Source organism: Neomonachus schauinslandi, chromosome 8 (genome assembly GCF_002201575.2).
Source record: "Neomonachus schauinslandi chromosome 8, ASM220157v2, whole genome shotgun sequence".
Classification (NCBI taxonomy): Eukaryota; Metazoa; Chordata; class Mammalia; order Carnivora; family Phocidae; genus Neomonachus; species Neomonachus schauinslandi.
Window position 1 is genome coordinate 60,494,621 of NC_058410.1, and position 16,340 is coordinate 60,510,960.

The following is a 16,340-nucleotide window of genomic DNA, read 5'->3' on the forward strand; positions in this document are numbered from 1 at the left end:
GGGTGGCAAGGCGAGTGGTAGTTGGTGTCAGTTCTAAGAGTAGTTGATTCCTGTTTTCTTATTTTAAATGCTCCAACAGAGCTATTTTACTATATATGATAGCTCTTAGCTCGCATGTGTGATGATTTTAGTGATTTTATACAATAGCTGAATAAAATTTTCTGAAGATTAAGCTGTTAAATGTATCATTCACCCAATTTTTGTAGTACAAAATAACACTCTGCCTTTTCCTAAATTCATAATTTGTCTGCATGTTACCTGATCAAATAAGCCTAAATCAAATACCTTATGTGCAATAAAATTGAGCCTTTATATATTATCCAGTGCATTAAGAAAGATGATTTTTAGATATTTAAAATGTTTTTGGTTCATGTAGAAATCATCAATTTAAATCTGTTTAAAAGATGACTATATTTTTAATTTTGAGTAGTGCTGGTTATATAGCATTCCTACTGTTTTATCTTTTTTTTTTTGCAGTGTTTTTAGAAAACAGCTATGTAACTTATTGAGCATAATTTTGATGTTACTGTATAAAAATGCATAATAAATATTTTTCTTTGTTTCACAGTTGGTCCTGGAGTTTTTGCAATGCACATTACTGATAATATTTTATTTATCAACACTGCATTTGCTTACCTAGGTATATTCCAAATATCCTATTATTTCAGAACAAAATATCTTATTATAGGTCACTTTCACTCAAATTTCAGTATCTTACCAAGGGTGAATCTTCATCCTTTCAGATGTTTCTCAAAATATTTGGATTATTTAGACAGGATAATTTATTAGGAAATACTTTGTCTACCTGTTTGGATTTAAGCTCTTTTGGGTCATGAAGTTCTTTGAGATTATGATGAAAGTTACAGACCATCTTTCATTTATTCAGTAATTTAATAAGTATTTATCAAAGCTGTGAGTTGGGGGAAGAGGAGGGTTTTAATTCTGGGGCCCTCTCTTCACTCTTGCTAATGACAATGTAGAGTTTGGGAAGGGACATCTTGACAGTTATATAGTCTCAGAAAAATATATAACCCAGATTTTTGTATGTAATTTCAGAGGTTCATGGACCCCCCCCAAGCCAATTTCATACATTTTTAAAGTTGCACTAAAGCAGAAATACCCAAAATGTTTGCATTACAGTATGTTTTAGGACAGCCTAGTTTTTGCTGCAGTAACAAATAACTCCACATCCCATTGGTTTAACACCACAAAAGTTTATTTCTTCCTCACCCAAAGTCCCCTCATGAATCAGGGCAATCTGCATAGCCAACTATTTTCCAATTGATGATTTTATAATCCAGGCTTTTATATGTGCTTCTATCATTTTAGCACCAGGTCTCTCCACTGTAGCAAAGGAAGAGAGCACTAGTCTTGCACCAGCAATTAAATTCATCTTGGATGTGTCACTCACAACCCATTGGCCAGAAGTAGTCACATGGCCCTGCCTAATTGCAAAGAGGGATGGGTAGGATGAGTAAGAATAAAACAGAATAAGAATAAGTCTCCCATGGGCTGTCTTGTTTCATTAGCATAATCTTTCCAGAGTTCATCCATGTGGCAGCATGTATCAGAATTTCATTCCTTTTTAAGTCTAAATCTATTGTGTATATACCACAGCTTTAAATAATTTTATTTTTAAATGTTAAGATGGATGTTATATGGAATTGACACTGTAAAGATCATATCTTGAATGGTAGGAATACTTCCTAATTCTGTATCGTGCGCATCTCATTTAACTTTTTTTTTTCCCATTTAAACTTGAGGCTAACTTGATTCCATAATAATGCAAAGTACTAACTTGAACATACCCTCCCTTTGGATTTTCTACTTCAAACACTGCAAACACGGAAAGTTAATAAAAATTTAATTTACAAAGTCCGCTAATCTGTTAGTCATAAACAGATTGCCGAGACTGGCAAGATGGTGGCTGCTTCAGCACTTTCTGATCAAGGTGCAGAATGACCAGATTGTAGCAGATAACGTACATGATCACTGTTCAAACAGACACTTTAATACAAAAACATTCTTTTGGTGTTGAAATACATATGTGTGTGAGGTTTCCTTCAGATCCTAACATTACAGGGAAATCCTAGATGATAGTGGTCAGGGAAAGGGAAATGGGACTATAAAACTCATTTCCTGGGGCTCCTGGGTGGCTCAGTCAGTTAAGCGTCTGCCTTCGGCTCAGGTCATGATCCCAGAGTCCTGGGATGAAGTTCCGCATGGAGCTCGCTGCTCAGAGGAGAGCCTGTTTCTCCCTCTCCCTCTCCTGCTCCCCTGCTTATGCTCTCTCTCTGTCAAATAAATAAAATGTTTTTTTTTTTTTTTTTTTTAAATATTTTATTTATTTGACAGAGAGAGAGATAGCGAGAGCAGGAACACAAGCAGGGGGAGTGGGAGAGGGAGAAACAGGCTTCCCGCGGAGCAGGGAGCCCGATGTGGGACTCGATCCCGGAACTCCGGGATCATGACCTGAGCCGAAGGCAGACGCTTAACGACTGAGCCACCCAGGCGCCCCATAAATAAAATGTTTTAAAAAATTAAAACATTTCTTGATTTGGCAATCAGTGACCACTGAGAATGTCTTAAGTTGGCACAAGGAACAAAACATGAGTTATTTAATATCTCTATTTGGCAGTGGGTTTCCAAAATGATTGGCCTATATTGGTTGTTCAAAATATTCACTCATGTGACAAATGGAAAAATTCTTGTATGATAAGCAGTATGCTGACTGGTTGGAGAACAGAGATGGGGCGGGGATAACAATACCAGAAAATTGCTTCAACTCTACTAGGGAAATGGCAAACAATTACAATATGATTATAGGAGATAGGAACATGTGAAAGTTTCAGTAGGGGAATCAGATTTCACAGAGCACTTTATCGGATTAGAATGTTTCTCAGAGGGGTACCTGGGTGGCTCAGTCAGTGAAGTGTCTGACTCTGGCTCAGGTCATGATTTTGGGGTCCAAGGATCAGCCCCTAGTCGTGCTCTGTGGAGAGTTGGCTTCAGAGTCTCTCTCTCTGCCCCTCCCCCCCATGAACACACACGCTCTCTCCCAAATAAATAATCTTTTTAAAAAAAGAATTTCTCAGAGAAACAAATTGGAAAATCAGGCCCTGTGCAAAAAAATCTGGAAAATAAAATCACAGACCAAAATCAGAGATAACCACTGATAAATTGTGAATGTCCTATTTTTTTTTCCACAAGTGATTTTAAAAATCTATTAGACTGTTGTGTGTCTTTTTGTTCTACGTGGAAATTAGGGAAAAGGGCTAAAAGAATGGAAATTTTGCATCCTGTAGTTAATATTCATGCACTCACATCATGGTGTTGCCAGGTGTAATTTGTAAGCGTTTCTCCCAAGATAAAATTTTATTTCTAAGGCCACTTGGATTTGAGGACCAGCACATCTTTAGCTATTGAGGACTTCTAATGCTCATCCAGGAGTATCAAGGTTTCAAGTGTTTTATTGAGGAAGACTGAATTTCATGCAAATGGCATCTATATTCTCACATCTATATTTATCTTCTTTATCCATCTAGAAGCACTTAACTTGGGGCGCCTGGGTGGCTCAGTCGTTAAGCATCTGCCTTCAGCTCAGGTCATGATCCCAGGGTCCTGGGATCAAGCCCCGCATCGGGCTACCTGCTCGGCGGGAAGCCTGCTTCTCCCTCTCCCACTCCCCCTGCTTGTGTTCTCTCTCTAGCTGTGTCTGTCAAATAAATTAAATCTTTAAAATATATATATATAAATAAAAAAATAAATAGAAGCACTTAACTTTATTTCTACTGTATTTTGCTTTTTTTTTTTTTTGCACAATTCCCAGTGAAATAACTTGGTTCACTCTTCAGTCACGCAAAAGTTTGATGTTACTTTCTAAAAAGGCACTTTCCAAGATTTAGTTGAGAAATAAATACCGTATCTTCGTAAAAATTTTGTTTTCCTTGTAACTTGTAGCTCCTAGCCTGGAAATAGATACTTTTGATATTTTAATGTTCATATTAAAACAGCGGGCAATCGAAGTATTCTATGCGAAGAACTGCATTGCATAAACCCTTTCGGGAGGCCATCTTGTAGTCGAGAGACAGGAGTAACAGGACAGAAACTGATTTCCCCACTTTCCCGTAAGGGTCACGGGTAAAGAACGAGATATCGGGACTAACTGGGTGACGTAGAGCTGAGCAAATATCGCCGGAAGGGGGCGCGATGTTTTGAGGTTAACAAAGAGAGCAATCGCCGCGGGTTCAGTTAAGGTCTCTGCAGACGTTACCATCTAGCCTGGCCATTTCACTAACGTTCGCCGTAGCCGTCAGCAACGCTCTATAAGACCCAAGCCTGGAGTCCTCCAGAAGTTCCGACGAGAAAAATGCCGCTCTGGGCGTACCGAGCAGCCCGCCGGAGTTGGTTCAGTTTGACCCTCACGCCTCTCCGTAGTCTGAAAGTAGCGCCGCGAATTCAGCCCCCCTTTTCCGAAGCGAAAACGTTCCTGGCGGGGAACATACTTCCCCTTGAAGGAGGATCACGTTGCTGAAGTAAAAAAAAAAAAATTGAGGGCGTTTTGTACTGAACACTTAAGCTCCTGGCTTTCTGGCTATTGTAAAGATGAAAACGGGTTCAGCATGACTCAAGGTATCCTACAGGAATGTTCAGACACTTGCACGGTGTTGACTACGAAGTGCCGGGGGCTTTGCCCAAAACAAAAATGGCATCGAGACAAGTTAACTGGGTATAGTCACGTGCTCAAAGACCAGGCTAGGGGACAATATGGCTTCAGATGACAAGCGGATGTTATTATTATTCACTTCCGGGTGCAACCAATCGGGCGCCATCTTGTCTTGTTCGTGAAGAAGTAGAAGCATCGAAAGGTTTGGAGAGGTATTGCAGGAACGGTGGCGACAACGGTGTTCCGAAACCAGAGTGGGTAAGTGGTGGAGAACAATTACGCGTGGGGACTTCGCAGGCCATTACAGCCTTCTTGGTTTCTGTGGCGAAGCTAGCATAACTTAAACACGTAGGCTGCGTACGCTGCTTGGCGCGACCGCTGGAACCTCATCTCCTTAAAGCGGCGGTGTCCGCCCGACTTGGTGAGTCAGAGCTGTGCTCTCAGTGAAAAGGAAATGCTGTTATTAAAGAGAATGCTCACGACCCCTTCGTCTTAACTATGAGAGTTTTCTCTCGGGTGAGAAGGGACTAATTGTTGGGCTCCTGACCGGCCGTTAAGCACTGCGCGTGCGCAGTGGGAACCCCCTTATGGGGAGGGGGTGCTAGGGGCCCGAGGAGGCGGGGGCCGGACCTGGACCTTTTGCGCTGTGCAGTTCGACTACGCAGGCGCAGCCAAGGGCAAATGCGTCCTGTTAACTACAATTAGGTTCCCCAGTTTGTAATTTTGTGGTGTTTTTATCCAGTGATGGACATTATGTGTTAAGGTTCACGAGGGAAGAGTATATCCAACATTTCAGTTGTGTTATCTTGTGAATATTGTTACCTGAACATCATGGGCGTTCGACAGATTTTGATTGTTGATGGCTAATTCATAGAAGAGCAAAATAAACTTGGAATTTGTGACTTGAGTGCAGCTAAGCAAAAGTGAAAACAAACTTGAACACTAAAGAGTCACTTGTAGGACTATCGTGGGTCTATAGGGATAGTAACAGTAAACCAGTTCTTTGAAGATGTTCATGAGACTGTATTTTTAAAAAAATTATTAATACTTTATTTTTAAAAACCGTTTTAGATTTACAGAAAAATTGAGCAGATGGTACAGAGTTCCCATATAAACACCCCCGCCTTACACACACACACAGTTTATTATTAGTATAGGTCAGTATGATATATCTGTTACAATTAATGACTAATATTGACAAATTATTATTAACTAGAGTCTGTAGTTTATTCATATATCCTGAGTTTTAACCTAATTTTTTTTCTGTCCCAGGATTCCATTTAGGATAGATGTTAAGTTGTCATGTGTCCTTAGCTTTCTTTTGGTTGTGACAGTTTTCACGCTTTCTTAGTTTTTGATGACTGTTACAGGCTCAATTGTGTCCCTCCAAAATTCATATGTTGAAGTCAGTACCTCAGAAGTAGCCATATGTGGAGATAGGGTCTTTAAAGAAGTAAAATGAAGTCATTATGGTAGGCCCTAATCCCTTATGACTGGTGTCCTTATAAGAAGAGATTAGGACACAAGAGGGGAGACCATATAAAGATATAGAAGACAGCAATCTATAAGTCAAAGAGCGAGGCCTTCAAATGAAACCAACCCTGCTGTCCAAGTTCAATCTTGGACTTCTAGCCTCTAGAACTATGAGGAAATAAATTTCTGTTCTTTAAGCTACCCAGTGTGTGGTACTTTGTTATGGCAGCCCTACCAAACTTAATACAGTGACCTTGACATTTGAGGATTACTGGTCAGGTATATTGTAGTGTGCCCTCCTACTGGAATTTGATGTCTTTCTCATGGTAAGACTGGCAGTAGGGGTTTTGGAGAGGAAGATTGCAGAGGAGCAGTGCGTTTTTCAGAATATCCTATCAAGGGTATGTAATATGAATGTGATTTATCACATTGATATTGACCTTGATCACCTCCTTAAAGTAGTGTTTGTCAAGTTTCTCCACTGTAAGATTACTCTTTTCTATCCTCCACCTCCTTTCCATACTGTACTCATTGGAAGGAAGTCCTTTTGCACAGTCTACATTTGAGGATTAGAGAGTTATGTTCTCCCTCCTTTAAGGTGGAGTATCTACATACTTTATTTATTTATTTATTTTTTTTTTAAAGATTTTATTTATTTATTTGAGACAGAGAGAATGAGAGAGAGAGAGCACATGAGAGGGGGGAGGGTCAGAGGTAGAAGCAGGCTCCCTGCCAAGCAGGGAGCCCGATGCGGGACTCGATCCAGGGACTCCAGGATCATGACCTGAGCCGAAGGCAGTCGCTTAACCAACTGAGCCACCCAGGCGCCCAGTATCTACATACTTTATTTGGAATTCCTCTGCATGGGAGATTTGTCTGTCCCTGCCAATTTACTTAATCATTTATTTATATCAGTATGGACACATGAGATATTTATGTATAATTTGTGTTATAAGCCAATGTTAACTTTATTTTGTTGCTCAAATTGTTCCAGCTTTGGACATTGGGAGCTCTTTCAGTTGTCTACAGTGAAATGCCCCCATCCTTTTAATTTTTTAATTTAAAAAAAATTTTTTTTTAGCACTTCTTGGCACTATAAGATACTCCGGACTTTCTGTATATTTTTTTATCTCAGTCTGAAGAATCAGTTATTTCTCTAAGGATTCTGATTCCTTTTATTGGAGAATGGTATTAGAACCAAGATATGTGTGCTTTCTGCCACTGGGGTGTTGTTTCCTTTAGGCTCGCTTGCTCTCTGTACATTTATTTTTCAATTATCACTTTTTTTTGTATCTGTATCCAAACTATCCAATTCTCCAATGTTTTTTGAGTGCCTCTTCTGATCTACAAGCTGCAAAGTATTTAAATATATACTAAAATGTATGTCCCATCAAGTAGCAAACTTTTTTTTTTTTTTTTTACTACATTTCACATGATTATAAGGTTAGCCTTTACTGGGGCCATTTCCACCTAACCTGAAATTGAACAAATTAATTCCTTTTGACTTTGAGGTCAGTCAGCTGGTATGTAGGGTTGAAATGGCAGGGGAGAAGAAGTTTGTTGCATCTTGTGGTTTTTAAACTGTGTATGTGATGTGAGAAACATTTCACCATATGGATCAAAGTATAGATGTGTTTCTGTATCTCTGATTTTGCGATTAATGCTTAAGTGCTTTATTTTTTTTTTAGAGAGAGGGAGAGTGCGTGCACATGTGCGCATGCCCCCCCCCACACACACACACAAGGAGAGGAGGGGCAGAGGAAGAGGGAGAGAATCTTAAGTAGGCTCCATGCCCTCCAGTGTGGACCCTGATGCGGGGCTCCATCTCACAACCCTGTGATCATGACCTAAGCTGAGATCAAGAGTTGATGCTTAACCGACTGAGCCACCCAAGTGCCCCTTATTTTTTTGATGCTAAATGCTTTAAAACAAAACACTACATTTTCATCCTCATTCATCTTTCTCAGTTTATGAGAGGACTTTTGCAAATATTAATGATTGTCATTTAAACAAGTAATTTTAAGAACCCCAGAGTAGGGTGCCTGGGTGGCTCAGTTGGTTAAGCAACTGCCTTCGGCTCAGGTCTTGGAGTTCCAGGATCAAGTCCCGCATCAGGCTCCTCTCCCTCTGACCCTCCCCACTCTCATGCTCGCTCTCTCTCATTCTGTCTCCCAAATAAATAAAATCTTAAAAAAAACCAAAAAACCTCAGAGCAATATTTTAATACAGAGTCATCTAAGAAATGATAAGATAAATGATGATCATTTCTCATTGTGTTAGTTTCTTAGGGATACTATAACAAATTACCACAAACTGAGTGGCCTAAAACAATAGAAATTTATTCTTTCACAGTTCTCTGGGCTAGAAGTCTGAAATAAAGGTTTCTGCAGGGCCATGCTTGCTCCACTCCCAACTCCCCACCCCTGTTTTAGAGGAAGATCCTTCCTTGCCCCTTTGTCTCTTCCTAGCGCCTGGTGGTGCCCAGCAGTCCTTGGTTTTCCTTGGCTGTAGACACATCACTCCAGTCTCTGCTTCTGTGGTCATAATGGTGTTCTCCCTGTGTGTGTCTGTGTCTCTAATAAAAACACCAATCATTGGATTAGGACCTCCATTAATCCAGTGTGACCTCACATCTTGAATACATCTGCAGAGACCCTATTTCCAGATAAGGTCACATTCATAGTTTATGGGAGTGTGGCTAGGACTTAAACATACCTTTTTTAAGGGGACACAGTTCAATCCATAACACTGGTCATAGTCAGAAACTAGATTTTCCAGCCATATGTGATAACTTGGATGATCTGATGCAAACCATGGTTATTGGTCTTTCAGTTTTTCCTAAATCCCAGTTGTTTCCAAGGAAATAGCAGTTAATTTAATCCCATAAAGGAAAAGGCTTCCAGCCTGGCTGATCTATAATCAAATTTTCCAAATTTGAGTTGAGCCTGAGATCTTTAAAATTAAGGCTAAAGGAAGGACAAATAACTTGGAGTTGATTTTTGATGTTATAAAATCAGAATAGCAGTAATAAATGTTACTTTCCTCATTGAATATTAGTGTACTTGTTAATAAATTTTAGTGAAGAGTAAAGTATTTCACTACTTAATATGGACAAAGCACCATGGAGAATTGAAATAATTATAAGACTCTGCCCTAAAGAAGATCTTGTTTGGGGAAAGAAAAAAAATGAAAATTCATTGTAAGTCTCTATAACTGTATACTGCATCATCTTTAACTTATTATGGAAATTTTCAAACAGTGCAAAAGGTAGAGTGTAGTGAACCCTAATGTACTTACCACTCACAGTTATCAGTATTTTCTAAGTCATTATTAAACCAATGTTTAAATGTCAGTTTTAAAGCTACAAGGCTGTTAGGATATAGGGCTGTTATTTCATTGAAAAATACTGAAATTACAAGATAAATTTTTTTATTATTGCCATATGTGCCTTCATATTCCTGTTTTCCAGATTTTGTAGTTATGTTTATTAGTAAATAAGATTATATGGTGAAGATGAAGAAAGTGTGGGGTTTCTAAATCCTTTCTATCAAATCACGTATAATTAGTCATGTTCTTTAATCAAGAATTAATTGATGAAATACTTTATCAAGCATTGTGCTAAATGCTGAAACATATAAAAGTTTATATTAAATATTTGAGTATACTAAGTCTTTTCTTAAAATCTGTCCCTTTACAAAATTCAGTATAACTCTATATTTTATTCTCATGACCAGAGATACCCTTTTTGGACTAGATTATAGAAATTTACTCCAAATCCTTCATAAGAAAATGAGACAGAGGTCAGCTAATTTGTCCAAAGTCTCATGGTTATATTACTTATGTGATGTTTATTGCCTGTATCAATGACTGTGCTGATCAGCTTCCTTTGATTCTTTAAAGATCTATAGACTTATTTTTATTTATTTATTTATTTGTATTTTTTAAGAAGATTTTATTTATTTACTTGACAGAGACACGGCGAGAGAGGGAACACAAGCAGGGGGAGTGGGCGAGGGAGAAGCTGGCTTCCTGCGGAGCAGGGAGCCTGATGCGGGGCTCAATCCCAGGACCCTGGGATCATGACCTGAGGCGAAGGCAGACGCTTAACGACTGAGCCACCTAGGCGCCCCTAGACTTTTTTTTTTTTCCCTAGGCAAAGAACTTTATTAACCTTGTTTCAAACTTTATTCCCAGGCTTCTTCAGCTTAATTAGCTGCAAAGAATGAATTGTGTATAAGCAAAAACTGAAAAGAGCTGCAGTGTCCAAGGGGCTTGGGCTTAAAAATATTATAAGAGATCTAGATTTTATCAGATCCACGAACAAAATTTTAAAAAGCAGTCATAATGTAAAATAGTAGCTCCCAGTAACTTTTTCAAGTTTTATGTTCTTCAGAAGTTGACTCAATTCAGTTTGCTTCATTCTTGGAAGCTTCATCAAAATTCTCCACAAGATCTGGAACTTCATCATCATCATCCTCTCTGGTAGCAAGTGGTGCTTTTCCATCCACAGATTGTTTGGGCAGAGCTTCAGCCAGTCTTCTTAAACTAGTCAGACTGTCTGCACCAAGTTGGTTTAAGATACTGGGTAGCATTTCTGTCAGCTGCTTTGTCTCAGCATGGCCTGTAATGGTGAAAGTGTTCACTGCCAGTGATGCCTGAACTTTGGGGTTGTTAAAGTGGATCACTGTTCCTTGGTTTGTGAACATATTCACTTCTTCAATACCAGAGATATTGTTTACCCCTAACTTCTTTAAGGAGAACTGAAATTTTTTATCATCTGCTGTAGCCGTTCTATGAACCACCTTCTTCTTTCGGCGAGCATTTCCTTTCCCACCAGTGCGCACTTGTGCTTGCAGTTTGGCGAGTTTCTCCTGGTTCATGATAGTTTCTTTCATCTTGTTGGAGCGGAAATGGGACCGCACGGGGGAATAGGGTTGGCGCTCGGGGTCTCGGGTGGACCAGCTGAGATTAGGTGCACACCGCCCCTAGACTTATTTTTTAAAAATACACACTTGGGACACCACCTGGGTGGCTCAGTTGGTTAAGCATCTGCCTTTGGCTCAGGTCATAATCCCAGGGTCCTGGGATTGAGTTCTACATTGGGCTCCTTGCTCACTGGGGATCCTGCTTCTCCCTTTGCCTGCCTCTCCACCTGCTTGTGTGCTCTCTCTCTCTCTCTCTCTGACAATAAAAATCTTAAAAAAAAAAAAAATACACACTCATGGGGCATCTGGGTGGTTCAGTCAATTAAGCATCCAACTCTTGGTTTTGGCTGGTCATGGTCTCAGGCGTATGGGATTGAGCCCCACATCAGTCTCTGCCCTCAGCGCAGAGTCTGCTTGTCCCGCTCCCTCTGTTCCTCTCCTGCTTGCTCTTGCTCTCTCTCTCAAAAAGATCTTTTAAAAAAAATAAAAATACTCATGGTAAAATCATTCAAAGAATACAAAGATATAAAATAATTAACATTTCCTGATCTCTGTTTTTACTTCCTAGAGCTTACCAGTTTTTAAACTTTTTTTGTAATTTTAGGAATTTTCTATACTATTTTTTTTTTTAAGATTTATTTATTAGAGTGTGGGGGGGGGGCAGGGAGGGGCAGATGGAGAGAGAATCTTAAGCAGACTGCACTGAGCGTGGAGCCTCACATGGGGCTTGATCCCAGAACCCTGAGATCATGACCTGAGCAGAAACCAAGAGTCAGAAGTGACTGCGCCATCCAGGCGCCCCTAAATTGCATTCTTTTTTTTTTTTTTTTAAAGATTTTATTTATTTATTAGAGAACAAGCAGGGGGAGCAGTAGAGGGAGAGGGAGGCTCTCTGATGAGTAGGGAGCCTGACGCTGGGCTTGCTCCCAGGACCCTGCCAAAGGCAGACGCTTAACTGACTGAGCCATCCAGGCACTCCTAAATTGCATTTTTTTTTTTAAGATTTTATTTATTTATCTGACACACAGAGAAAGAGAGAGCACAAGCAGGGGGAGAGGCAGAGGGAGAGGGAGAAGCAGGCTCCCCACTGAGCAGGGAGCCCAACGCGGGGCTGGATCCCAGGGTCCCGGGACCATGACCTGAGCCGAAAGCAGGTGCCCAACTGACTAAGCCACCCAGGTGCCCCTAAATTGCATTCCTAATAAGAAAAAACCTCAAATGGGATCATTATTCATAGTGTATCACACTTTTTTAAAAGATTTTATTTATTTATTTGACAGACACAGCGAGAGAGGGAACATGAGGGGGAGTGGGGGAGAGAGAAGCAGGCTTCCCACCAAGCAGGGAGCCTGATGCGGGGCTTGATCCCAGGACCCTGGGATCCATGATCTGAGCTGAAGGCAAATGCTTAATGACTGAACCACCCAGGCGACCCAGTTTTTTTCACTTCTTAAGGCAGTTTATTTATCAGTATATGTCAGCATATAAAAGTCCATCTAACTCATTGTAATGGCTGAATAACAATCGACTGTATGGTTCACTTTTATCTCTGCCTTAAAAGTGACCTTAAAAGCAGATGTTCCCAGTTATAAACATGTTGCAGGTTTTTGGGTAACCTGGTGAGTATACTCTTCTATGGTTTAAGTTCTTTAAGTAGAATTGCTAGGTCAGAGGGATGTGCATTTACAATTTTGCTAAAATACGGTAACGCTAAATTGTCTCCACAAAAGACTATTGGGTATTTTACCTACTCCCTCATTCACCACTCGTCCTCTGTGGCCAAGTCAAGTTTCTCAACTGCAGACTTAATTGAAGCATTTTATTAAATACCTCCTAACTTCTTTGACTTTTACTGTCACCTTCTTTGCTATGTTTTTATTCCATTCTGCTTCTCACAATTTCACATCTCTTTTTGTATTTTTCTCAGCCTAAGTGTATTAAACACTATATATGAATAGTAGCTTCCATAAAAACTTGGGGTTAAGAAGCCTTGGAAAACATAGTTAAAGTAGAAGTGACTGGTTTCAACAAACAAAAATGGCTACAAGTAATACAAATCAATCTGTTGAAAATATGCAAGTAAAAACTTATTGAGCATAGGAAAACTTTTGAAGTTTCTTCTTTTTTTTTTTAAATAATAAAAGCTTCAATTTATGATCTTGTGAAAGGTAGGGACAGGAAGATATTTTTCCAAAGATAAAATGAAATCTGGTTAAGTCTCAAATTGCTTTTAAAGAAGAAAAGAGAGTTGAGTAAAAATGGCTTGGCTTGATTACCAACCCCACGCTCCCCACCCCCCCCCAGCCCATTTGTAAACTTGAGGAGTGCTATCAAAAATGATACTGAGAAAGTCTTTGTGGTGATATTAAGCACTACTTTTTGAAGGCTCTTTTGCTGAGTTTTCATATGTTTCTCATTTAATCCTCACAAGAACTCTATGAAGTAGACACTATGTCCTCTGTTTTACAGATGAGATAAAGGAGAATTAGAGAGTGGTTAATTTGCCCATGTTCATACAGCTAGTGAATGGTTTAGGTAGGCATCATGAACCAGAGCTTGTGCTCTGAAGTCCAGGTTACAGGTGATGGTCAGAAACTAAAAAGAAGAACTGAACAAGTTGTTTATGACAACCATTAAACATGAGTAAGTGAAAGTAACTTTGGAGTGATTTTTAGAGAAGTAAATCTGTATTGGAAATTATGGTAGGGAGTAAGTACACATAATTTTCTTTCCTTTTTTTTTTTTTTAAAGATTTTATTTATTTATTTGACACAGAGAGACACAGCGAGAGAGGGAACACAAGCGGGGGGAGTGGGAGAGGGAGAAGCAGGCTTCCTGCAGAGCAGGGAGCCCGATGCGGGGCTCAATCCCAGGACCCTGGGATCATGACCTGAGCCAAAGGTAGACGCTTAATGACTGAGCCACCCAGGCGCCCCAGTACACATCATTTTCATCATTAACGTGGTTTTACTGAATGCACATCTCTTCGCAACTCTAGGAGGCACTGTATAGAGCTAGTTATAATGCCTACGTTGTATGAGTTTATAACCTATGACAGAAAAATCCATACATTGAGTTCTGATATACCATTAGAGCTTTGGAAAACACAGCAAACCATGCTTACACCAGCTTTTTGGTTCTCATAAATACAACCATTTCCTTATCGATAACCTTTAAAAGTAAATAGAAGGAGCCAGAGACAGTTCATTTTCTCAGTTGGTATTTAGTGACTGCTGTGTGCAAGAAGCTGGAAGATAAAAAGAATACATTTGTCTTTCTATCAACTTTTAAAAGCTGTTGATCTAATGGGAATAAAATGCAAACGTTCGAGGGACAAATTGTTTTCACCTTGCTGGTGTTAATTTTTAAAATTAGAATTTTATAGAAAAATTTAAATTAAAGCATTTTATTACTTCTTTGTGCCATTTAAGTTAATACCAGGTGGATGAGATCGTCTTTTCAAATGTTTGTTGTTCCTTTTTTCTCAGCATGTATGACAGTACCTAAATTGTTTGACAGTATTTTGTATTAATGAGTTGTTCCAGTAGATAAAAAGCTATTTTGAGAGGAAAAAAATGTTAAGTTTTGCTTTCTTATTTGTGATGTACCAATTTCCCTTAACTTTAAAATGGTAAATAGTTTCTCATTATAAAGTTAATGGAAGAAAAAGCTCCAGATTAATTTGGAGATGATCACACTTTGATGTTGCATCTCTAGAATTTATTTTTATTCTAGTAACTCTTCATAATCTAAGAGTAAACATATACTATTTTTCTTTCCCCCCCCTCAGGGCATAAGTAATCTTGCTGCTATGCTTCCAAGCTGTAGTCTGAATCAACCTAAATTTTAAACAGAAGGTGAACCTCTGAGGTCAGTCAAAATAGCAGTTGGTATTTCTTCTGGGTGTTCCTCTTTTGTTAATTGTTACCTTTTAATTAAAGTTATGAAGGGTTCTAGTAAGTCATTTAGCTTTTAAAGTGTTTAAAGGCATAATTGAAAAAGAGGAGAGGGGAAAAAGGAGAGAAGAAAGAAAATCTGAAGAGAGATTAGAAGCAGCAGCATATGTAGCTTGGAACTGATACCCAGTCCAGTCATTGGTCTTATGTGTGGTGCTGCTGAGTTTCTATTTTGCCATATTCCAGTGATGCCATTATAATAGACCGTATTAGTGTAACTAGAAGTCAAGTGCACTTGACTATTAAGAAAGTCAAGGTAACAAAGGAATGCATCTTTCCTAATTTACAGTGTTCTTCAGCTGAAAGGTCAGGATCTGCCATTGATAGAACTCTGTAACATTCTGTGAATGCTGCAAAGACTAGAGCTGCAAACTCTTAAGAGACTGAATTTAACAGCCAGTTGTCCTATTTGAGTGGGTATTTCTTACTTCCTTATTAATCTGGCTTTTTTATTTTTTGTGATCCTGCAATGCTGAGGCTTGCTTTTGTCTTGTTTTCAGAATAGAGGAAAGGGTCAGTCTAAAAAGATTCATTTAGTAAAAATTTATTTAATGCCTGCTCTATGCTAAAAATGAAGAAACATACCCTACTTACCATGTGTGTCATTGGTTCTTGAACAGGGTTGTATATCAGTGTTGGATAACGTACAAATATACTAGACTTGTAGGAATTTTAAACTTTTTATTATGAAAGTTTTCTAAGTAATTTAGAGAAAAGTAGACTAGTGTGATGAAACCCCTCCTCCACACCTATCACCTAGATTGAGTAGTTACTAACGTATATTCTCTCTCCCTTTGTTTTCCATGCTATTTACATGTTAAGAAACTTGGTCTTGTAGACTGTCTCACCTTCTGGATTTGTCTGATTGTTTCTTTTGATACAGTTTATGTCATTCTTTTGTTCGTTGTAATTTCTTTATCCTTATCCTGGAAGTGAGATCCAAAAGCTCAAATGGATTCAGTTAGACATTTTTGGTGAAAATATTCATAGTGATTCTGGGGACATAATATATCCAAGAGGAGACTCCTGATAGTCTTGTAGGGGTGATATTTCAGCAACCTTTGAATTTGATTTCCTATCAACTTTTAAGATTTCCTGAATCAGTTGTTCATTATTTCATTCATCATCATCATTCTAATTCTATTCTACTTCTGCATTTGTTAGCTGTAATTATTTGTAAGGATGAGTTTTCCTTCCTCAGCTGGAACTGTTGTTTGGTTACCCTTTGTAGGGAGTCTTGGTTGGGGAGAAACTAAATCACTTTTTTCCTTATAATCTTTAAGATAACTATATTTTCAGAGATCTGTATTGGAAAAAAAT

The 16,340-nt window shown here is 38.9% G+C and overlaps 2 protein-coding genes across 7 annotated transcripts in view; one reads left to right on the forward strand and one right to left on the reverse strand.

The window, feature by feature from the left end:
• The first annotated feature begins 4,827 nt into the window (after nt 1-4,827).
• PNISR (PNN interacting serine and arginine rich protein) overlaps nt 4,828-16,340 on the forward strand; it is a 28,175-nt gene continuing 16,662 nt past the window's right edge. For 2 of the 5 annotated variants that reach the window (XM_021693645.2, XR_006540483.1), the window contains exon 1: nt 4,839-4,924. The gene's annotated coding sequence lies outside the window, so the exon portion shown is untranslated. Of the gene's footprint in view, nt 5,088-14,854; nt 14,935-16,340 lie in introns of all 5 variants that reach the window. The other 3 variants (XM_021693644.1, XM_044917640.1, XM_044917641.1) reach the window with 3 other exon arrangements.
• Nucleotides 10,443-11,034, reverse strand: LOC110583653 (transcription factor BTF3-like). Of its 2 annotated transcripts, XM_044917643.1 has the most exons (2): nt 10,650-11,034; nt 10,443-10,592 (listed from the first exon to the last, which is right to left on the reverse strand). In XM_044917643.1, exons 1-2 carry the CDS (start codon nt 11,032-11,034, stop codon nt 10,546-10,548), a joined length of 432 nt encoding a protein of 143 aa, XP_044773578.1. In that variant the 3' UTR covers nt 10,443-10,545. The 2 variants fall into 2 exon arrangements, with proteins under 2 accessions (XP_044773578.1, XP_044773577.1); XM_044917642.1 differs by having other exon boundaries at nt 10,443-11,034.

Coding starts and splice junctions, on each gene's coding strand:
- LOC110583653 (XM_044917642.1), bottom strand. CDS start 11,034: ATGAAAGAAACTATCATGAACCAGGAGAAACTCGCCAAACTGCAAGCA.